Source organism: Hemitrygon akajei, chromosome 23 (assembly GCF_048418815.1).
Source record: "Hemitrygon akajei chromosome 23, sHemAka1.3, whole genome shotgun sequence".
Classification (NCBI taxonomy): Eukaryota; Metazoa; Chordata; class Chondrichthyes; order Myliobatiformes; family Dasyatidae; genus Hemitrygon; species Hemitrygon akajei.
The window spans coordinates 22022099-22047474 of record NC_133146.1 but is presented as its reverse complement, the minus strand read 5'-3'; the positions used below and the strand labels follow the sequence as shown (position 1 = coordinate 22047474).

General features: G+C 38.4%; 1 protein-coding gene across 2 annotated transcripts in view; it reads left to right on the top strand.

Annotated features, from left to right (window-relative positions):
- Positions 1 to 25376, top strand: part of ccar1 (cell division cycle and apoptosis regulator 1) — a 70103-nt gene that overhangs the window by 21757 nt on the left and 22970 nt on the right. For both annotated transcript variants that reach the window (XM_073027181.1, XM_073027182.1), the window contains exons 11-17: positions 5063 to 5288; positions 7267 to 7380; positions 10000 to 10166; positions 10956 to 11166; positions 12114 to 12197; positions 13129 to 13314; positions 20582 to 20773. In XM_073027181.1, the coding sequence (XP_072883282.1) occupies positions 5063 to 5288; positions 7267 to 7380; positions 10000 to 10166; positions 10956 to 11166; positions 12114 to 12197; positions 13129 to 13314; positions 20582 to 20773 (1180 nt within the window). The remainder of the gene's footprint in view (positions 1 to 5062; positions 5289 to 7266; positions 7381 to 9999; positions 10167 to 10955; positions 11167 to 12113; positions 12198 to 13128; positions 13315 to 20581; positions 20774 to 25376) is intronic.

The following is a 25376-nucleotide window of genomic DNA, read 5'->3' as shown; positions in this document are numbered from 1 at the left end:
CCACATACAGAATCTTCCTGTGGTGGTAAGAACATAAGAAATAGGAGTAGGCCATCTACCCATAGATCCTGCTCTACCATTCTGTAAGATCATGGCCTATCTGGTCATGAACTCAGCTCCACCTGCCTAGCTACCTTTTCCCCATAACCCTTAATTCCCTACTTTGCAAAAAATCTATGTAACTGTGTTTTAAGTATACTTAATGAGGTAACCTCTACTGTTTCCCTGGGCAGAGATTCACTATTGCGAAAAAAATGTTTCTCCTAAACTCCATCCTAAATCTACTCCTCTGCATCTTGAGGTTGTGTCCCCCAGTTCTAGTCTCACCTACCAATGGAAACCACTTTCCTACTTCTGTATTATCTATCCCTTTCACATTCTTTTAAGACCATAGGGGATAAGCTCCCACTACCTGTTAAATGCTTCTAATGGTGTGTGTCGCAAATAACCTCTGACATCAAATCAAGTTCCTGGCCTTCATGTGTGGCTTAGTAGCTAAGCCCAGTGGAATTGTTTCCACTGACAGGAGAAGGGGCAAAGGCAGGCTACTGGCGCCTTAAAACCAGTCACTTCAGGCAGATAGGGCTCATCAGCCATGGTTGGCAGCTCATCTAGGAGAAGGAAAACTCTGATCTCAAACCTTCGCTGCCTTGCAGCTATACCCACTTATGGGAAAGGATTCGGGAATAAACCCCAAAGGAAAAACCCAGAGCTGGAGTCTCCAAGGCAATCCTATGTTAAGTTCAACGCTGACTGGCAATTCCTACGATGTTCACTGGTGCAAACTGTATCGGTTTCTGCTGTTCCTTTGGATCTATCAGCTGCATGGAGAGGGAGAGCCTGCTGCATGGACAGCAGCTTGCTCTCTATATCATACTGCCCTGGCTTGCATCTCTCACAGACAGTTAAGATACAATATCCATGGTCGACCCCGGCCTCGTAAGATATAGGAGCAGAATTAGGCCATTTGGCCCATTAGGTCTGCTTCCCAATTCAATCACGGCCGATTTAGTTTCTCTCAATGCCATACTCTTGCTTTCTCCCCATAACCTTTTATGCCCTTACTAGTTAGAGCATATCAATTCAATTCAAGTTTAATTGTTATTGAACCATACATGAATACTCAAGAATACAGCCAAACGAGACAGTGTTACCATAAGGTCAAGATGCAAGACACATTACCATCAGTCAACACACCAGATAGCAAGCAGAATTGGTATCACAGTCACAGAATGAGAGTCCCAAAACTCACATTATCAAACCACAATAGATTCCGTCTCCCACCAAGTGAATACTGGGGGGCAACAGTGCCTCCAGACTAAACGCCGCACACCACCCTGGTAGAGGACACTGGCCCTTAAAGCACCCCCCCCCCACCCCCGCGATACCGCTGCTTGATGCCCAGACCTCGCACGTACAAGACAACAAACCCATATAGACTGTCAGCAAAATACAGTGACATAGACTACGCATGTATCCATCTCCACTTTAATTATACCCAATGGCATGGTCTCCTCAGCCTTCGATGACAATGAATTCCATGAATTCATCACATTCTAGCTGAAGAAATTCCACTTTATTTGTTCTAAAGGGATGTTCTTCTGAAGCACCATCACTCCCATCTCCCTCTACACAGTAGCTTTCTGCAGGTTTTTTTGCCATTTAAGTAATAATGTCACCTATTTTTTCATCCAAGGTAGATGATCTTTCATTTAGCAATATTGCACTTCATCTGCTAGATCCTGGCCCACTTATTTAACCAATATGCAAACTCTTCGCAGTTTCCTTTTTCACTCAACTTGGTGTGATCAGCAAACTTATATACACTACAGTTGTTCCCTCTTTCAGAGGGTTAATGTACATCGTGATCAGTTGTAGGCCCTGCATTGACCCTTGTAGCACCCCACTCACCACTGGTTGCTAGCCAGAGAAAAATCTATTTATCCCAACTCTCTGCCTTTTATTGGTTAATAGATCTTAATCCACGCTAATACCTTACCTTCAACTCCATACATCCTTGCCTGTACCAAAAGTGTTGCTGTCCCACATAGCAATGTGTCTTTCCACATTTGTGTTGCTTAACATCCACTTTCTAATTCTAATTTGTCAGGCTGCTTGACATCCTACAAAGGTTGAGTACAAAATTTCTCCAGTTAAATACTGGAAAGTGAAGAGACCTTGGGCCCCTTCACCAACTCATTCATTCTTCAAACTGATAACTATCTGAAACTGATTATTTGCAGTCTTGATGTTATGTTTGTCTAATAGCCTGTGCTAAAACTCAATTATGAAATTTGAAACTGTCAGGAGGTCAGATTTTTTTGGAGAATATTTACTTTGTTTTCTATTTTCTTTATTCAGTTGGTTTTCTATTCTAACTTTAACTTGGGTGTAAATCAAAAACAGTAAGGTCTAAAATTAAGTACAAAACAGTAGTGCTATAAGGATGAGTTTGTTGCTCTAGTTGCAACCAAATGTCGCTACTCTGGAAAATTTATCATATTTTATGAACTGTTACACAACTAAAAACAGTTCACAGCCTTTAACTATCTGGCATTTCTAGTCCATGTAAGATCAAAAGATATTTAGAAACATAGAAAGCCTACAGCACAATACAGGCCCTTCAGCCCACAATGCTGTGCAGAGCATGTACTTTAGAAATTACCTAGGGTTACCCATAGCCCTCTATTTTTCTAACACCATGTACCTATCTAGGAGTCTCTTAAAAAACCGTATCGTATCCGTCTCCACTACCATCGCTGGCAGCCTATTCCACGTACTCATCACTCTCTGTGTAAAAAAAACACTTAACCCCTGACATCTGCTCTGTAGCTACTTCCAAGCACCTTAAAACTGTGCCCTCTCGTGTTAGCTATTTCAGCCCTGAGAAAAAGCCTCTGACTATCTACACAATATTATTATTTTGCAGTTGAGAGACTCCTTGGGTTTTAAGCATTTATTCAAGGAACTTTTACTTAAGTTTGATCTAAATGCAAATACTCTGAGCTGTTTTTGGTTTAAAAGGTTTGTCTTTCCCTCACTGCTTTTTACCAAAATATAAGAACATCTTGTGCCCTAAACAATTTTGTGTACTCTGTTTGCTCCTGTTGAAACCAGAAATATTTGGTAGTCAGGCCTCTTCTATTTTATCAATTACTAGAGAGTACTGAGAGAGCACCAGCTTGTGTATGAGTCATTTAATCAGGCCACTATCTCCTCTCATTAGTACATGCAAAAGATGTACTGTTTGAAGAAAAGCTTTTGGATTCTTTCTGGTCTTCTAGCTAATAATTGTCTTTCACCACAAATTACTGTATTAATACTGAATTTTATTCTTTGCCTTGCATTTGGGCTCTTGTTTTGAAATTTGTTGCATAATTTTAACAACAAGCCCATTCAAAAGAGTTAACAATTGAAGTCATGACACATTTACATTAGTTCAGGGTCCTGCTTTATATAGATAGTTTATTTTTACATGTCTGGTGGAGAATCGGGATTTGATGATACATTGTTAAACTCGTGAATTTTAGGAGTGAAGGAGTTTTGGGGAAAGTATACCCAAAGATATGATACAAGGTTTAAGTACTTTGTGAGCATTGTCTTGACCTGAAGTGGGACTAGTAAAGGTGAATGGAGAGGGATAATAATTAAGACAGGAGAGGAGATTTTTCAATTAAGGTATAATACACAGACCAGCAGCGTTCTGGGCTTCACCAGTATTATGGTTAGAAGTATTTGAAAAAGCATCAGGAGATTCAGAGCGTTCCTATGTTTAAAAAATGTAGGTGATGTTGTGAGGCTAGAAGTAGTTATTTAAGCTTATCTTTTTTAAAAATGGTGAGAATTCAATTTAGTTAAAACTATCACAGTGGTTGCCATTCGCTGCAACTTAGAATCCTCCAAGTTGAAGACTCTTCATCTGTAAATTGCTCATCTTCATGAAGCAGAAGTTTGGGATATAGAGCCATGGAACCCAGGACCGAACCTCCAACCATGTGTGTGTTGGCCATGATGCCAATTTATACCTACATGTGATCTACATCTCTTCACTTCTGCTTGCCCATGTGCCTGTCTAAATGTCTCTTAACCATTGCAGTCATATCTGCATCCACCACCCTCCCTATCAGTATGTTCTAGGTGCTGAGCAATGTCTTTTAAACTTCCTATTTCTATTAAATCACACCTCAGTCTCTAACACTCCAGAGAAAGCAGTGTAAGTTTATCCAATTTCTCCTTTTGGTTCATGTACTCTAAACCAGCCAGGATCATGGTGAACCTCTTCTGAACCTTCTCCAAAACTTTTGTCCTTTTTGTATTGTAGAGATGAGAATTGCACTCCGTACTCCTAATGTGGACTACCCATAGTTTTATACAATTGTAACATGACTTCCTATTCTTTAGATTGAATCCTCTATACCATATGCCTTCTTTACTATGTGCTTGTGTTGTCACTTTGAGTGCTGTGGACGCACCCCAAGATTCCTCTGTTCAAGGGTCCTGCCATTTGCTGAAAGCTTCCTCTTTTATTTTTGACCTCCAAAATGTGATGCAGCCCAGATTAAAGACGATTTTTTTCACCTCTATTTCTAATTAATCTATCCTTTGACAAACCCTCATTTTCCACAACTCTCCTAGTTTCTATGTCATCTGTAAACCTATTATCAGCACACTTAATTATGTTTATCACCAACCACACAGGTTTTGTGGAATAGCACTGGTCACGGACTTCTAGTTAGATTAACACTCTTCCATTGCTACCCTCTGTCATCTGTGGCCAAGCTAATTTTGAATCCGGTTTACCAAGTCTCTGATCATGTGAGCCCTCCAAAGGCTTGAGGTGAAACAACTAGTTCAACCCAGACCATTAAATTGTCTGGATTTTAGGTATTAGAAAATAAAAGAAGCAAGCTAAGTTGTGAAATATAAAATTAAAAAGCAAAAAAAATACTGATGTGTATGAATTTTAAAATAAATCAGAAAACATTAGAAATATATAGCGGTTCAGGTATATAGCAGGTAGAGATTGTTTCAGTGAACTTTTTCCTTTTTATTTTGGTTGCAGTACGTCTTGCGACATGATGGAGCTTCGCCGCCGGTATCAGAATCTTTACATCCCGAGTGATTTCTTTGACACTCAGTTCACTTGGGTCGATGCTTTTCTTCTCAATAGACCATTTCAGCTTGGAAACCAGTGCAATTTCCATATCATGCACAAAGAGGTGGACCCTCTGGAAAAAATCACATCAGTGCTTGACCCACCTGACGCAGACCATATGTACAGTGCAAAGGTTCGTTTATTTTCAAACTTCTCTATTGCTTTCTATTATTCTCTGAAAGTTTATGATAGCTTTATTGAAACCAGAATTATATTGTTGTGCAAAGATTGATTCTATCTCACCTGTAGGTGATGGTAAACCATTCATAAAATCATAGTAATTTATGGCACATATGGAAGCCATTTCTTCATTATTTTCAGGTTAATCCTAAATCATTCTTGCCCCATAGGCTCTCAGTTTACGGCTTTTTTGGTGTCCATCCAGGAACTTCTTAAACCTCACCTACTCCTTCAAGATTATAAATCTCTACAAAGGGAAACATGTCCTTTCTGATTAGGCTTTTGGCTAGAAGTGTTGACAATCCCTCTTGTCGACTCCCCCGCCCCACCACGGATGCCTCTCAACCTGCTGAGTTCCTCCAGCAGCTTGTTTGTTGCTCCTTTCGATTACCCTGTCATGGCTAACCTCAGCAAACCTCAAGCAAGTCTTTTCCTCTGGCTCTTATTTCAAGCTAAATAACCTCAGATAACCTTGGCCTAATGGTCTATCCTCAAATTATAGTTCTTCAGTCATGGAAATGTTTTTGCAAATGTCCCCTGCATCTAGTTTGGTATTGCAAGTTTTATTAAGATCATATTTTTTGATTATGGCCCCTTCATTAGGATCTCTATCACATAACTTGAAAAAGGTATGTGGTACTGCTGCGCTCCAGTCAACAAAATTCCTGTCCCCATTGCCATTTGCTTTTAGTGACTAAATCATCTTTCAATAAAATTTCCCTCTTCGCCTTTTACATTATTGGTCAATGTGTCATGTAGAACTTGGTCAGATCCTTTGCTAAGATCATTACCTGCAATATCATACTCTTTATTGCAAACTGCTTTCTACCTCCTCCAAAAACTCAAAGGGTAGTCTTCCTCAACTGAAGTTTGTGCTGGCAGGTTGTGCTTAACCTGTCCTTCTGCAAATGCTGATTTGTGCTATACAACAGAACTTTTTCTAACGGTTTGTCACTCTCATTGTTGGTCTGATTGTCCTTTTGGTTATTTAGTATGTCTCTTTCTCCCACAACAATCTTATTCATTTGGCATCACACTGTAGGCTAAAGAGTACTCAAAATTGATATTAAGAGCATTGCCCTTCTCAGGGCCTGGAGAGCATAGTGTTTATGGCTGAAGATATGCCTTGTATTTATACTTGTAGAAGAATTGTTGCTCTGATTGAAATTGAACGCAGATCTAAAAGAAAGCAATTTCTGACCTACCATGGCAGCCAAATCCCTGGTGTGTACTTCTGTTGTACTACAGAAAAATTAACCATATAAACATATCGGATAGTTTCATGGAAGTTCCTGAAAGATTCTGCCTTTCAAAGGCTAAATAAGTTAATTTTTTTAAAAAAAACATATGTAAAAACTGAATTTGGTAAGTTAGTTGCACATGAGTCCTAAACTAGGTAGGATCAAAGTATTTTCAGTAGAAAATTTGAGAGAGAACTTTGCCAGAAAGTGATTAGAATATGTAACGTACAGCCAAATGGGAAACACAAAAGATATGGTTAATCAAATTTAGATAATTCCTTACAGAGATGGGGAAGGAAAAGCAATTTATGCTGAACGTGAGATCAAGTAATCAGCTAACATGAGATCAGGTAATAAGATTGGGGTGAAGTTCCTGCGATCAGTGGGGAAGTTGGGGCCATTGATCTGCTTTGTGCTGTGAAATAGTGATGACACGAAGCTTCTGGATCTGAAATATCTTTCCATAGACATTGCCTGAGCTACTGAGTTTTTCCAGCATTTTCTTTTTAAACAATTGGAAATTCAATATAGTTGGTCCTGCACACGTCTGGGGACTGTCCAATCATGTCAGGGCTAATCAATTTATTATAAGCTATAAAATCAGAGCAGAGCTTTTCTTTCAGGGTTTTGCTTTTTAAGTTTATTGCTTAATTCTTGAATTGGAATAAAAGTACTATCATACTCTTCAAGGTTATGCTGTTGGCAAGTCCTGGAATGGAGGAACTCTTCCACAAATCTTGTGCTCTTGCTGAAGACTCGCAGGAGGTACGAGAGGGATTCCAGCATCCTGCAAGGCTAATAAAGGTAAAATATTTCAAGCCAACGTTGCACAAAGTTGTTTAGTTTCCAAAAAAAGAGGGTATGATAAAGGATGATCTGGGCCTTTGAGGAGTAACATATTTACACAGGATGGTAGATGTTTAGAATTCCCCCACTACTAACAAGTGATAAAATTGTGCATTGTTTCTAACTTTTAAATTTGAAATACCGATCAGAGGCACTGAGTCTTTAACCTTGTTAATGAGAGGTACCAAAGACATGGAGTACAATGATATTATAGTTAAGTTATTGGACTAACAATCCAGTGATGTCAGTTCAGTCAAAATCTGGAACTTAAAAATGTATTAAAATATGTTTTGCTATTGGTGAGTATTTGATTACTCTTAAACTGATGTCTTTCATGGAGGAAAGTTGGTTGTCCTTGCATGGATCTGATATGTGATTCCAGATGTGATTTTAATTCCGTATGTGTTCCAAATATGGACATAGCAGGCCCTCATCAACCTCCAGGCATTAGTGTCTGAGTTTGTGCCTAAGTTTGCGCCTAAGTTTGCAAACCAACAACTTGACATATTTCTCTCAGTACCATACCTTCCAATAATGTGCAAGACACTTTCAGCACAATCCCTGGCTGTGTCCTGTCTCATAGGTGGGACAGATACAACTTGGGTAGCAGTATGGGTTTACTGTAGGTGTTCATCTAGTCTCATAGCATCATTGCTCTTCTGCATTGAGCAGCACATGTAAGTACTGAAATTACAAGGAGGTGGGGCAAAATCTGGGCGTGGACCTCATTGCCAAAGCTGGTAGCACCATCACTGACCAGGCTGTCCAGATGTAAAAGCCATTTTGGATTTGTGAAACAATACCTGCAATAAATCTACTTGTCCCGACCCTTACTAATCTACTCATGACAGATTTATAGGAATATCCCACAGCATAGTACTTAGACAAATTATAATCAACATGTGGAGGATATCTTCAATGCTGCTGTCCGGTGTTAACCAACTTGGCACTGAATATAATTTGTACAACAGATCTGGTGGCTAAAAAATAGGCGTCAATGAGATATTATAAATCTTGTGGCAGTCAAGCAGGATGCTGCATTCTAAATTGCATTTTGCATACCAAGCAGGCCAATGTAACCTGTTTATTCATATTGCCAGCATTTTTAAAAGGTAGTAGACAAACTTTAGAAAGTTAGGATGTGTGTTCTTGGCCTCTGATCACTTCAGACATGCAACATTTATCTTGATACTGAGCCAGGTAGGTTTGTAGTGATACCCAGGTTATCAATGTTGCAATTAAATGTCATGGGAAGTGGATGACACTCCATGATTGAATGTCTGTGTGGATAATCAAGTCTTCACTTGCACTGAACCTGCACTAATCCCACATTTCCATCAGCAATGCAGCTCCCCAAGATTCTGCTACTCATCTTTGCACTAGGGACAAGTTGCAGTGGCCAAGAAACCTGATAACCCCATACATTTGGGGTGTGGAAGGTAATGAGAGTACCCAGAGAAAATAACATTTAATCACACATACGTTAACTCCTCACTTACAGTATAAGAGGTCAGGATTGAAGTCCGCTTGGTGGAGTTGTGAAACAACAGCTCCACTTGCCTCCCACTGTTCCACACCATGTTCCTGGAAGAGCTGTAACAATGCTGACCTGTGACTACTTGAGATCAAGAAGCACTACCCACTGAGAACGTCTAGTCTCCTGGTGAGCAGAAAAAGCACATCACCTCAGTCTACCCTTTCATCCACATCTTTAAGTATCTGTAATAGTGTCTGTGGAGCCACATTAGAATCTAATGCTAAAGATGCCTTGTGCAGGAAGGCACAGAGTCGACTGTACTTCCTTAGAAGGTTGGCGTCATTCAATGTCTGTAGTGAGATGCTGAAGATGTTCTATAGGTCAGTTGTGGAGAGCGCCCTCTTCTTTGTGGTGGCGTGTTGGGGAGGAAGCATTAAGAAGAGGGACGCCTCACGTCTTAATAAGCTGGTAAGGAAGGCGGGCTCTGTCGTGGGCAAAGTACTGGAGAGTTTAACATCGGTAGCTGAGCGAAGGGTGCTGAGTAGGCTACGGTCAATTATGGAAAACTCTGAACATCCTCTACATAGCACCATCCAGAGACAGAGAAGCAGTTTCAGCGACAGGTTACTATCGATGCAATGCTCCTCAGACAGGATGAAGAGGTCAATACTCCCCAATGCCATTAGGCTTTACAATTCTACCGCCAGGACTTAAGAACTTTTTAAAAGCTATTATTAATGCTTTTTGAGATAGTGATTTAGATGCATATCATATTTTTTACTGAGTTAAGTATTGTATGTTATTAGTTTTGCTACAACAAGTGTATGGGACATTGGAAAAAAGTTGAATTTCCCCATGGGGATGAATAAAGTATCTATCTATCTAAAGTGGAAGCAAGTCATCCTCAATCCCATGAAACCCCCATAAAAAGATTAGACCAGGTGCACCTCATTTGGGGGAAACATCAACATAATGATGATGAGACTGTATGGTTTGTTTCGACATCATGACTTTCCTTTCTGAAATGCATTGTAAATCTTTGTAAGCATTATTAATTTTACAGTACTTTAGTACTGATGTGATTTGTTTTGTATCTATAGTTCTTGGTGGGTATGAAGGGCAAGGATGAAGCCATGGCGATCGGAGGTCACTGGTCTCCCTCACTGGATGGGCCGAATCCCGACACTGACCCTTCAGTTTTAATTAGGACAGCTATCCGCTGTTGTAAGGCCCTGACGAGCATTGACTTGAGTGGTTGCACACAGTGGTAAGTAACAAACCAGCAACAGGGCAGAACCTTTCTGCCTGTAGGCACTTGAATTTGTTTTTTTTTAATATGTCATTATTTTGAGTGATTATTTTCTTGCTTAGCAGCCGGTCCTGTTCCAGGTAAAAACACGACGCCCTTCTGCTAGTTCTACAATTATGGCACCTGTTATGTGGCAGTGCATGCCTTTAATAGCGTGAAATGTCATTATCTTTTAACAATGACATTGGAGACGCATTATGTCCTTAATAGTATAGGTTCAGTGTTTAGCATTCGTATCAGTAGACATGCTTAAACACTAAATCTGCATTAATACTTTACATCAATGTGTTGTGCTTGTATGTTATATGCCTTGAAGAAAAATCATGCGTGGAGAGGATATCGTCACTGGGATGAATACTTTTGGTTTTCAGTCAATTATAGCATTGTTTTTCACCTTTTTATATAAATAAATTCTAAGTGATGACAAGCAAGCTCTTCTGAACTGTACAGCTGGTGTCATTTATCTGCAAGGCATTAAACCAATGCTTCAGCATAACTTTAGAGAAAAACAAATTGCTCTATTCAGATAGTTTTAACTGTCTAATTGCTGCTAAAATAATAGGGTTTCTGTTCTAATAAATGAACAGTGAAAATAGTTATTCAATTGAATGCCTACAGTTGCAGTTAAAGTGACACTGAGCTGTGTAAAAGACTGATTTCTCTAGCTTGATGTCCTGCAAGTCATTTAGGGTCTATGTGATATCTGATAGAATTTTCCTTTCCAATACACTTCTTCCCTTGCAACAGGTACCGTTTTGCAGAGATCCGTTACCATCGCCCCGAGGAGCACCACAAGGGGCGGACGGTTCCAGCCCATGTGGAGACCGTGGTTATATTTCTGCCGGATGTTTGGCATTGCCTTCCCACCCGCTCAGAGTGGGAAGCTCTCTCCCGTGGATACAAGCAGCAGTTGGCTGAGAAGCTCCAGGCTGAACACAAGGAGGCTGATGGAGAACAGGCACTGAACGCTAATCCTTTTCCATTTCCGCTTCTCACAGGCACAGGGACACAACCACAAACAAAAAGCGCAGCACATACACACACTTCAAATAACGTGCTCTTTTTATGAGCCTCGCATACATTCACAAAGACCATAGATGCAAAGCTACAGTAACTGGTCATATAGCTGCCAGCTTGAAGTCTCATCAGACTTCCTGTCATCAATTCTTAATTGGTCTCATCTCTTCCACAAAAAAAAAAGAAAGGAAGGTAGGGCAAACAAAACTGAATTTTATTTTCCCAAATAGTAATTGCATGTTAAGATTTGGCTATTTTTTTTAATCCCAAAGAGAAAACCAAATTGATGCTGGAAGCTTGTCACCAGTTGTTGAGTTGGGCAGGTGATGTTAGTTGTTTACAGACATTTTCTCTATTTTTCCAAATTTTCCATATCCCCTTTCTCCTTTCTTTTTAACTCTAGTATGTTACTCTTACCTACACAATCATTGGGTGTACACAAACCCTTTCAAAGTATTTGATTTGCAGGTCAGTTGGTTGAGCCACAGTTTCGTGCAGTGGGGTGTGTGGAGCAGACACTTTGCTAGAGAACACGGGGGGCTTGAACCTATTGAGAGGGAATGAGAACACACACTGTGTGGCCTCCAAGGATCAGCAGTGTCTGTGCAGCCCTTGAGTCCTTTTGTTTGATGTCATTGATCACTCTTTTGTGTTCCACAGATCTGGCTTTGATTGGCTGATGAGTGGCATGTGATCAGTTAAAATGTGTGTATGTGTTTCATGTAGCAGTGAACTTTTATTCAGTAACATTAAGGAGGAGTCAATCTGAGGGGCAGTTGTGACCTTTGCTACTTGCACGGAACAACAACTCTTGTTTCAAAAGTAAGTACATTCTCCAGAATGGTAAAACTTTTCTGATTATTCCTGTTAACTTGTTTAATTATATAGGAAGAGGAAGAGAAGGATGATGGAGAGAGTAAAGAAATCTCTACTCCTACACACTGGTCGAAACTTGATCCAAAGACAATGAAGGTAACTAATGCATTTATTTTCTTTGAAATTAAAATCTCTTCAAAGATTAGGTTTCCACTGCTTTACTGAGTGAATGTGGGTGGTTTATACAATATTGGGCTAGACAAAGAAGCATTGCACCAGCCACAGTCCTGAGCAGTAGGTGCATGTTAACTTGTAAAAACTGTTTCGTAACTACCAGTGAATAGACATGAAATACTTCCTATTTAAATATAAAAACATAAAATGCTACAAACACTTGATAGGTTAGGCAATATCTGTGATGAAGAGGCCAGAGTTAATGTCTCAAGTGAATAAAATTTTAAGATTTCCAGCATTTACAGCTTTTCACTTTTACTTTCCTGTATCAGAATGTTACTTACAGACCAGATTGGAGACTATTTCAGTATCTCAGAAACTACCAACCTTTTGGAGTCTATAGCATGAGGAGCTTGGTCAAAGTTGGTGCCAGTCAACATCTGTACAATCTATTATTCATTCACAGTACTTAGAGATTTATGAAATAAGATACTTCCAAATTGAAAACATTTTGAAATCTTTCCATCAATTAACATTGATTTGTATGCTGTTCAATTATTTAGTAATAGATATTATTATATACCTTTTGTATCTTGACTGGTAATATCAATGGTTTCTTTCTTTGTGATGTTAAGTAGTGTTGTCGTTTCACTATTTCTGACTTTTAAATCAAATTCCACTCAAGTGTCCATGAAGACTGGGAGTTAAGCATGCATCTACATGGTCCTCATCATGGATCCCAGCTCACCTTGCCCTGGTTCTTTTTTTTAAAAACATAAAGTAGCAAGCTCACTCATTTTGCATGAAAAGCATTGTCTCTCTGATAGTATTAAGGATGAGGAGTTCAGCTTAGCATTGAGTCCAAAGTTCATGGGATCTGATCGCAAATTGAAATGGACTTTTTATTTATCAGGTTAATGATCTGCGAAAAGAACTGGAAAGTAGGAATCAAAGCTCCAAGGGGTTGAAATCCCAGCTGATAGCTCGGCTAACAAAACAGCTCAAAACTGAGGCAGAAAAAGAAGAGCAGAAGGAATCAGAGAAATCAGAAAGAGAGGATGATGAAGAGGAAGATAAAAGATCTGAAGATGATAAAGAGGTGATGTGATCTGTTAATTCTGCATTTATCATTGTTCTGAGAATAGCATTGGTGCATTTTGGAAGTTGTGTGCAGATTGAAGCTGATGTCGCAGGTGCTGTTAACTGTGGTTAGTGACATTATTTCTAATGTCAAGTATTCGTCTGAGGACTTCCGGTAAGATGGCGATTGTTTAGTCGCTTCAAACTTTTGCTCCGTTACATTTCTTACCTTCGCATTATGTGTCTCCCTTTTTAAACCTTAGTTCATTATTCTATCTGTCTTTTCTTATCTGCCTGCGAATACGTCTATCTTACAATGGCTACAAAAAATTCTAAATCCGGGAAAAAAGAAACCCCCACGTCTTTGTCTGCCGAGATTCTCTCTATCCTGGAACAGAATCGACAAGACATTTTAACTTTTATCAAGACTGAATTTAGAGCCTCTATCAGTCAGCTGGAGTCAAGATTGGATCAGATTAACGCCAGAGTGGATGATCAAGCCGAACATTTATCTCGCATCGACCTAACCTCTGAAGATTTAAAACACCGCATTCAGCATTTGGAAACTCTCTGTTCCAACTTAACGGAGCAAAACAGCAAATTTATTTCCAAAATGGCGGATCTTGAAAATCGGAGCAGGCGCTGCAATCTGCAAATTCTCGGTTTGCCAGAGGCCATGGAAACAGGTTCCCCCCGTTTAATTTTTCTCTTCTTTTGTCTGTGAGATTTTTGGGAAAGAATTTCTCCCGACTCCACCTGAGCTAGAAAGAGCTCACAGAATTTATGTCCCTCGAGCTGTTTTGGGTTCTAGAGCACGACCAGTTATCCTGTGTTTCCATCGTTATCTGGTGAAAAACCGTTTGATTATGGAGGCACGCTGACTTTCCAAAATAATACCATTCGTATTATGGAAGACTATGCTCCCCAGGTTCTGAAGATGCGTGCTGAGTTCAAAGGTGTTATGAAAGAGCTCTTTAATCGTGGATTCAAACCTTCCCTTCGCAATCCTGCCGATCTTCGAATTACACTTACTACTGGAGAATATAAGTGGTTTAAGTCAGAGAGGCTGAGATGTTTGTTGGAAATCTTCTAGCCATCTTGACTTCTTTGGACCCGATTTGACGTTCTAAAATGGCTGATGAGTATTTCTTGAATTAAAGTCTTTTTTGCGAACTCAGACTCTATTTGAATAATTTAGTCCTTAACTACTGAGAACCTAAGGGTTTTAGTTGGTCTCTCCTTGGACAGTGTGATTTTCTTAAATAGATGATTTAAATTAATGTTTTCCTGTGGACTTAGATTTCATTTGTGTAATTTAGTTTACTTTTGAATAACTTTAACTATAGAGAACTACAACTGGTCTTAATTTATTTGGGAGGCTTAAAGTTTTTTTATTGAAGGTCTCCCTGTCAATTTACTGTATAAGACCTGCCTTTTTTTAAAACGGCTGATATGTACTCTCTCTAAATATAGAATTTCCCCCTTTTACCCTTTTTTTTCAGTTTTTCATAGTTTCTCACGGGTAGATTAGTTCTTGATTATTATTTTGTATTAAGTTTTATATTTCTGATTAAGTTGTTCCTATTTGTAATTTTGATTTGTAGTGCATAAATTAGTATCTGCTATATTATTTACACGGAGCTTATGTTAATGTTACGGAACTGGAAGTTGGTTTTTGGGGTGTCCTATTTTCTGTAGAGCTAGCTGCTTTTTTGGGTAGCCATCTAGTTTTGGGTTGTGAGGGTGGGGTGGATTCTCCAGTACCAACACTATCTATTGTTCTTTTTGTATTTCCTTGTTATCCAGGACATGTCTATGTCCTGATTTTATTGATTTATGTTTATATTTTTGCTTCCAAACTGTTATTGCAATGTTTGATCTTATATATGCCTACTGCCCTTTTACATCTTAACAATTGATAATGGTTAGTCCATTGAAATTTGTGAGCTGGAATGTAAAGGGATTGAATCATCCTGTTAAAAGAAGAAAGGTCTTCTCCCATATTAAGCAACTTAAAGCTGACATTGCTTTCCTCCAAGAAACTCATATTCGTAGTTTCGATAATTCTCGGCTTATGTCAAAGTGGGTGGGTCAACATTTTCATTCATCCTTCCCGGCCAGAGCTAGGGGGGGTTTCCATTCTTATCAACTCAAATGTTCCTTTTGAACTCCATAGTAAGATATCTGACACAAATGGCCATTTTATTATTGTTTCTGGCAAATTATATAATACTAAGGTAGTACTAGCTGACCTGTATGCTCCCAATTCTGACGATGTTAATTTTTTTGAACGCTTATTTTCCTCATTACCAGATCAGAACCTATATTCTCTTATATTGGGTGGCGACTTTAACTGCTGGTTAGACCCAACTTTGGATCGATCATCCCCTGTTACTAGATTACCTACTAAATCTGCTTTAGCTATTCTCTCTTTTCTTTCTAACTATGGTATCTCTGATATATGGCGTTTCCTTCATCCTACTGAGAGAGATTATTCCTTTTTTTCACATGTTCATCATACCTTTACTAGAATTGACTATTTCTTCATTGATAATCAACTTATTTCATTTGTTCATTCTTGTGACTGTCAGAGTATACTGATCTCTGATCATGCCCCAGTCACTTTGTCTCTAAATTTTCCTGGTCTCCCTCAAAGGAATAAACATTGACGCTTTAACCCGACTTTATTATCGGATGATGATTTTGTAAAATTTATTAAGGACCAGATAACTTTTTTCCTAAACACTAATACATCATCTGAAATTTTATCCCAGATTGTCTGGGATGCTATAAAAGCGTATTTGAGGGGTCAAATAATTTCATATACAGCGAATCTTAATAGAAAGTCCTGTTCAGAGCGATTAGACCTGATTAATCAGATTAAAGAATTAAATCAATTATATGCTCAGACTAAAAACCCCGAATTATATAAGAAGCATGTAGAACTCCAAACTAAATTTGACCTTCTCTCCACTCAACCAGTTGAACGTCAACTTCTTGAAAGTAAGAGTCGCTTTTATATTCATGGTGACAAATCTGGCAAGTTTCTAGTTAATCAGTTGAGATGTTCTAAAGCTAAACAACATATTACAAAGATCCGGAAGGAGACGGGGATATTACATCAAATCACTCAGAAATTAATATCTTATTTAAGAATTTTTATTCTCGGCTTTATTCCTCCGAATCCCTGAATGAGAATATTTCTGTTGACCTTTTTTTAAATAGCTTGAATATCCCTTCGATTTCATCTGATTCTAAAACAAAACTTAATGAGCCTACATCATTAGAAGAAGTATCTTTTGCAATCTCTGCACTGTCGTCAGGCAAATCTCCTGGTCCTGATGGGTTCCCCATAGAATTTTATAAATCATTCTCTTCACTTCTTTCACCTCAGTTACTCTCAGTACTATCTGATTCGTTTAATTATGGTAAATTGCCACCCTCATTTAACGAGGCATGTATTATTCTTTTATTTAAAAAGGGCAAAGATCCAACAGTGCTCCTTTTACAGGTCGATTTCTTTGCTTAATGTTGATGTTAAAATTTTGGCCAAAGTTTTGGCTCATAGATTAGAAACTGTTATACCCTCTATTATTTCTGATGATCAAACTGGTTTTATTAAAAATCGTCTTCCCTTTTATAACATACAGCGTTTATTTAATATTTTATACTCACCTTCAACTGGGACTCCTGAATGCGTTATCTCTCTCGATGCGGAGATCGTTTAGAGTGGAACTACCTCTTTGCGGTTTTAGAAAAATTTTACCTCTGTCAAAGTTTTATCTCTTAGATCAAATTACTATCGTAGATTCCGGACTACAGAGCGCACCTGATTAAAAGCCGCTGGCTCTAATTTTAGAAAGAAAATCAATTTTTTACTTGTACAGGCCTCACCGGATTTTCGGCCGCACCGGATTTTCGGCCGCAGGTGTCCCACGTTGTAATATGAGATATTTACACAGAAAGATATTACACGTGAGGATTTTTTAACTTTTAATTAAATCCATATGGTAACATAAACAAATACATATTGCAAATGCTTTTTTTTGAACCGTGCCTGTAACGCGGCTACTTTTAAATATACGTTGCGTATACTTCTTTACTGAACAACATTCCAATATCTCCTAACGACTGGTAAAAAATATATATACTGCAGCCTACCAGGAAAAGTTATTGATCGCCTTTAACTTAAAAGCAGCGTTCGCTCAGATCCAATGCCGCTCGCCCCCCTCCTTCCCGTTTATCGCAAACCGGTATCCCACAAGACGCGGCGAAACCGGGTGTGACGTCATAGCATCCCGCGATGTAGTACAGAAAACAAATATAGTTAAAACACTTCTAACTTTAACTAGAAAATGAATTACTAAGCGAAAATATTATAAACTAAATAACTGCCATAAAGGCAGCACAATGCTTTTCTTCGAGTGTTTTCCATGTTGATGAGGGTGAGTACAAATGACTGATTTACAATAATTTAATTGTGAAAGTGCGCTTGATTTATCGTACAATTTCATTGGACCTCTGTGAACTACTCATCAATTTTATTGGTCTACTGTTACGAGGCAAAATGTTTTTGGCGGCATGAAAAAAATCATGTATTAGCCGCACCGTATTAAAGGCCGCAGAGTTCAAAGCTGTTCAAAGCGTGGGAAAAAAGTAGCGGCTTATAATCCGACATCTACGGTATATCTATGTCCTACCGCCTCTGTTTTGACTAATTCTCAGCAATCCCAAACGTGGCACCCGTCAAGGATGCCCTTTCTTTCTGATTTGGCTGTAGAGCCTCTGGCGATTGCATTTCGAAGTTGTCCTGAATTGATGGGGATCTGGAGGGGGGTGTTGAGTATAAAGTTTCTCTTTATGCTGATGATCTATTACTTTTTCTTTCAAATCCGTCCACATCCTTACGTTCAATGTTTTCACTTCTTGATCAATTTAGCCAGTTCTCTGGCTATAAACTTAATTTACATAAGAGTGAACTTTTTCCAATTAATAAAGAAGCACAAGTATTAGTATTTCATGACCTCCCCTTTAAAGTAGTTGATAATCAATTTACCTATCTTGGTATTACAGTTACAAGGAATTTTAAGGATCTTTTTCGTGAAAATTTTGCCAATCTTTTGTACTCTACAAAACAGAGTTTGTCACAATGGTCACCTTTATCTATGTCCTTAGTAGGTTGTGTTAATGTTATTAAAATGTATGTTCTCCCTAAATTTTTATACTTATTTCAATCTATTCCAATTTTTATTTCTAAAACCTTTTTTGATTCCTTAGACTCTATTATTTTGTCCTATCTGTGGAAGGGTAAGCGTTACAGAATTAACAAAACTTACCTTCAAAAATCTAAAAAAGAGGACGGCATGGCCTTACCTAATTTCCGTCTATACTACTGGGCAGCTAACATTCGTTGTCTTCTGGTCTTTTTTCCATAGCCAGTCTGACCGCCTTAAATGGGTAGCAATGGAGCTGAATTCCACTAAGGATCTATCTATCTCTGCACTTCTTGGATCTGCACTCCCTAGTAGTTTGCCTAGACTAATTGTTAATCCTCTTGTTAGACATACTCTGCGAATATGGGCCCAGTTTAGGAAATTTTATGGTTTCTATGGTTTTTCTCTTTCTAGTCCTATTTTACATAATCATCTTTTTCTACCTTCTATGCATGATTCAACATTTTATGGTTGGTATAGAAAGGGCATTAGGTATTTTGAAGATCTTTTCATTGATAATCGCTTCGCATCTTTTCAACAGTTCTCTGCTAAGTTTAATCTACCTAATGCCCATTTCTTTAGATATCTCCAAATTAGACACTTCATTAATTCTTTATTACCCAACTTCCCTGAGATGCCCAAGCAAAATGCTATGGACTTGTTTCTTTCTATTAATCCATTGTGCAAAGCTTTAATATCTTTTATTTGTGATAAATTAGTATCCTTACGGCGCACCCCTTTGGATAAAATCAGAATGGCTTGGGAGCATGACTTAAATATCCCTTTATCTGATGAGGTTTGGGACTTGATTCTCAAGTCGGTTAACTCAACTTCTGTTTGTGCTCGCCACTGTCTTTTACAGTTTAAGATTGTTCATAGGGCTCATATGTCCAAATCTAAATTATCTCGATTTTATCCTAATATTAGTCCTCTTTGTGATAAATGCAAAAGTGGCGAGGCTTCTCTCATTCATATGGACTGGACCTGTCCTAGTCTAGAGAAATTTTGGAGGGATGTTTTCTTAACTTTATCCTGTATTCTGAATTGCCACTTAGAACCTAACCCTTTAATTGCTCTTTTTGGTTTCTTGGCTGAGACAGATATACATTTGAGTTTGACTAAACATCGAATATTATCTTTTGCTTCTCTCCTGGCTAGACGTCTAATTCTTCTTAGATGGAGAGATTTTGCCCCACCCACGCACGCTCAATGGCTTAACGATATCATGTCCCGTTTAGATCTTGAAAAAAAAATTAATTACTCAATTCTTAATTCGGACATAAAGTTTCATAAGGTCTGGGGACCTTTTATTGAGTATATTTTCATAACTTTCCTTTGACAAAGTTTCTTTTTCAGTCCCTTGCTTTCAGCTTTTTTTTGGTAGTAGGCATTATTATCTTCTGTTTTTAATTGTGTTTACAGTTTGAATGTTCTGATTTATATTTCCTACATTTTGCTCTGGTTGGTCTGGAGTTTTTTTTTCTTGCGGGGGTGGGGGTGGATACTAACTTTACACGACTTCAATTTGGGTGCTTTTTCAATTATTATATTCTGTATTATATTACCATTGTATGTTTATCTTGCACTGTATTAATTTCCTATTTCATTCTTGGGGTTTTTTTTATATAGTGTTGAAGAAAATGCATAAAAAATCAATTAAAATTTAAAAAAAAAGTATTCGTCTAATTTGTGGACCAATTAAACATATAAGTACTGTTATAAGAAGTTTCAAACCAAACAAGTTATGAATGACGTATTATGGTGGATGCAAGACACTGAAAAAGTAGTTGAAATAAAGAATTCTCTCTGTACATTAAAGCAAAAGCCATGTATTTTTCAAAAGGATATTGTCTAGTTACTTGTGAGGATTTCTAAAAGGTACGCAAATTGTGATTATGTGAGTCCATAGGAGACTAATTGAAATATTAAAATGTGTAGGTAGTGAAGAGAAGAGTTCAAGAATATGGGCATAAAACTGATGGGCTGAATGGCTTGTTGAATGTTAACGGTTAGTTGGTGTTTTTGAAACTGCTGGTAGTATTTTTGGTACTTAAATTTATTTTGCTCTTTCAGGAGGATGAGAAGAAACGGCAAGAAGAAGCAGAGCGTCAGCGGCGTGAGAGACGCTACGTACTACCAGATGAATCTTCCATCGTTGTTCACCCTAACTGGACAGCTAAAGGCGGGAAGTTTGATTGCAGTGTCATGTCTCTCAGTGTACTTCTGGATTATCGATTGGAAGATAATAAAGAACATTCTTTTGAAGTAAGTGACTATGCATTTGTCTTCCTGGTTATTCTCTTGATCTCTTCCAAGTGCATGGATTCTGTTCACCATCTCTTCCCCTGAATATTCTGACTCATTTTGTCCTGTCTGGAAAAGGGTTAATATCAACCAATGCAACACTCACTGATACCTTCCTGAAGAGACGAATATTTATTTGAAGCTTATTTCATGCTGCCATTCAGATCTCTGCATTTGTGCACTAGAAATCTGCAGACAAGTGCTTGAGTTATTCTAACATTCTTTTCTTCCCTAGCCTTGAGTGATGTCAAGAGACAATTTCATCTCTCACCCTGCAGTTCTACCAACCTGTAAAATGAATTTCTCAATAAAATGTTTAGTGTCATACAAACCAGAATTGGCTGTTCAGCATCTTAAGCAAGCTCTGCAATTCAGTTAGACCACAGCTGATGTAACCCAACTCCTTGCACCTGCATTTAAATTATTGTATCAGATCTTTGTCTCAGATTTCAAATGAGTTATTACCATTTCTACTGCATTTTACATTTGGAAGTGTTCTGACCACTTCTCAAAGACCTTATTTAGTACTTAAAATCTACCCTTTGTCCTCAACTGCAGAAGCATATCTTCTCTCTTGTGGGATGCATAGTGGCAGAGCAGCACCAGACACTAGTTTCAGTCCTGACCTATGTGGATATGTGGAATTTTCATATTCTGCGACAACCATGGACTTTCGTACAGTATCCCAAGGACATTCTGGTTGGTTGACTACTCTCAATCTGTGCCAGTGTTGGTGGGAGTGAGAGAATTAAAGAGACTTGATGGACAAGTGCAGAGGATTAGATTTCAGGAAAATATGTGGAGGAATGGGACTGACAGTTTGCTCTGAAATTGTCTAGTCAGTTAACTGAACAGCCTCTTTGTTTCAAGCATCTGAGAAAACTTAACTAACTTAACAGCTTGAAAACTTCAGTTTCATCTTTGGAATTCCAAAGAACTTCTAATATGTATGTATCCTCCAAATATTGTTCTGATTAATCTAGAGTGCAAACAATGCCAATATGCTTTTTCCTGGAAATGAGACTATTTAACCCCAATAGCCTTGAGGTGTAATGCCAAGAATTCCTAATATTCTGCTAACTTTTTGATAATTTTTGTGTGTCTGGCATTCAGTGATGTACACACATGGAATTGTATTGAGTTTATGGAGACCTCTGCTGCTTCTGGTTTTTCACCCTATAGAAAATGCTCCATTCTATCTATTTTTAGTGTGCTGCCTGCATTAGAATTCATATGCCACAGTTTTGCCTACAACAAATGATCAAAATATTCTTCACTGCCTTCTGTGTCATCAGTAAACGTAAGCTTTCAATTTCATCATCCTTGTTTATGAATGTAGTGGAGGTTTGTAGCTCCAACACAGACCCTAGCAGGACTTCACTAATCACACTACAACCTGCTAATTTAATTACTATCCATTATTTCCACAATCTTGTTTCCAGCTACTCAGTTGATTTTCCAGCCCGGTCATTACTTTGCCTTCAGTTCTAAAAGCTCCAACTTCAGCTGACTGACCTTTTTATCAGATATTTCCTGCTAATCTATATAAATGATACCCTATCTGTAACCTTTTCAAAAAAATGTATTCAGGCCTTTAAGGTATTCCCTAACTTCTAAAAATGAATGCTGTTTTTTCTAATCATGTCATTATTATATAGATAAATATTTTTCTAGGATGCTACACAGGTTGCTCTAAACTGTTGTAAACTGTTTTCCTGGCTTTCCTCGTGGGGTGTTAAGTATATACTTCCATTTTAAAAGAACATCCCAAATCAAATGAACTTTGAAAATTATAGAAATTCTGCATTATTCTCACACATTATTCTTCAAAGGAAATGATCAGGGCCTGGCAGTTCGTAATCTTTCGTGCTATAACTTTATTGCCAACGTTCATTTTGGTCCATCTCTTTTCCTTATTAGATTGCTAGCCATTTCTTTAGAGGCAAATACCACTGCAACATAATTTGTTTTACAGGTCATCATATCCTCTTTCATTTACAATGCCATTGTTATAATAAATACATAAGAAATAGGAGCAAGAGTAAGCCATTCAGCCCATTGAGCCTGCCCCGCCATTCAATAAGATCATAGCTGATCTGTCCGTAAACTCAGCTCCATCTACCTGCCTTTTCCCCATAACCCTTAATTCCCTTACTATATAAAAACCTATCTAACTGTATCTTAAATATATTTAAATACTTTTCTGAACCTGTGCGCCTGATCACATTTTTTTCTATGATGTAAAGTTTATGTCTGTGTTGAATTTCATTTTACTTATATATTCTTTCTTGCTGTCTAACTTGTACATTCTTTGTATCTTAGTTTGTTACTATATAGGATCTGCAATAGTTTAGAATTATCCTTAACTCTTTTATTTTGAAGGCTCTTTTAATTTTTAGCAGTTAGAGCCCATTCTTTAGCATCACATCATGTTTTGAGCACTTCCTACTCCTCTATCCATTGGCATTCATCACGTTTAGTGTGGTCAGTTTATTTCAACACCTGCAAGTCAACCTTGTCCACGTCATTTGTGTTTCATTTGCTTCCCTTTTAAAATGCAGGGAATATGATTATGTTAGATAAAACTTCATGCATTGTTGATCTATTAACCAGTCAATACAGAATCTTCCCTGTGCCTGCTACCTTATTGTCATAGAGTCATTAAAAAAAAGTATAGCACAGAAACAGGCCCTTCAGCCCATCTAGTCTGTGCAGAACTGTTTAAACTGCCTACTTTCATTTACCTGCAGCATGACTTTAGCCCTCCCATCCATGTACCTATCCAAACTTCTCTTAAATGTTGAAATTGAACTTGCATGCATCACTTGAGCTGGCAGCTCATTCCCCACTCTCATGGTCCTTTTGAGTGAAGAACTTTCTCCTCCTTATCCTTAAACTTTTCACCTTTCACCCTTGGCCCATGACCTCTGGTTGTAAGCCCACCCAACTTCAGTGGAAAAAGCCTGTTTACATTTACCTTCTCTATACTCATAATTTTGTATACCTCTATCAATTCTCTCCTCAATCTTCTACATTCTAGGGAATAAAGCTCTAACCTATTCAATCTTTCCTTATAAATCAGGTCCTCCAGTCCTGGCAACATCCTTGTAAATTTTCTCTGTACTCTTTCAATCTTATTTACATCCTTCCTGTAGGTAGGTGAGCAAAACTGCATACAATACTCCAAATTTGGCCTCACCAACTTCTTATATAACTTCAACGTAATGTCCCATCTTCTGTACTCAATACTTTGATTTATGAAGGCCGTTGTGCCAAAAGCTTTTTTTACAACCCTATCTACCTGTAAAGCCACTTTCAATGAATTATAGACCTGTTATCCCAGATCCCTTTGTTCTACAGCACTCCTCATTGCTCACTCATTGTGTCAGACCTATCCTGGTTGGTCCCACCAAAGTGCAACACCTCACACTTCAGAGGTTTCAATGGTACATTTAATGTCAGAGGAATGTATACAAGATACATCCTGAAAAGCTTTCTCTTCACAAAAGGCCATGAAAACAAAGGAGTACCTCCAAAGAATGAATGACAGTTAAATGTTAGAACCCCAAAGGTACCCCCCCCAGCTCCCCTCCCTTCCGCACATAAGCAACAATCCCCCCTCCCCCCACTGGCAAAAAAAAGCATTTCCAGAGCCATAAGTCTCGGTCCTCTACAGGCAAACAAAGCTCTTGGGCCAAGCCCTTGGCATGCCGAACAATGGCCATTCATTAAACCCCAAGAGCGGGGTCCCATTCCTGCAAAGAACCGTAGTCAGTGTATAACTCCTGGTCAGGGTCTTCAAAAGAACCCTGAAAGGGAAAAATAGAGATATTAAAGATGGAAATAGAGCTGTTTCCAAAAATGCAAGCAAAGGCGTCAACATTAGGCACCATTAATCCTCCTAAGCTCCTCCCCAGGTGTGTTCCATCTGCTCTTTTTCAGCACACTTTTCCAGTTGGTCCAGATCCTGTTGCAGGCTCTGTTAGTCTTCCTACTGTCCACTACAGCCCTAATCATGGTGTCATTCATAAATTTGCTGATCCTGTTAATCACATTATCATCCAGATTGTTGATATAGATGACAAGCAACAATGGACCCTCCACTAATCACAGGCCTCTAGTCAGGGAAGCAACCATCTACCACCACTCTGGCTTCTCCCACAAAGCCATTGTCTAATCCATTTTACTACCTCATTTTGATTACCAAGCAACTGAACCTTTTTGACCAACCATTATCCCCATGCAGGAGCTTGTTAAGTGCCTTGTTAAAGTCCACATGAACAACATCCACTGCTTTGCCTTCAATTTTTCTGATAAATTCTTTGAAAAAAGCTATAAGATTGGTTAGATATGACCTACCGGGCCTAAATCCATACTGACTATCCCTAATCATCCAATGTCTATCTAAATTCTCATGTATCCAGTCCCTTAGAATACCTTTCAATAACTTTCCTACTACTGATGTCAGGCTCACCAGCCTATTGATTTTAGGAAATGTTGCAGAAAACTGTACATAAGATCGGGATCCTCAGGAATAAGAGATAAAAAAGGATGGGATTTCACT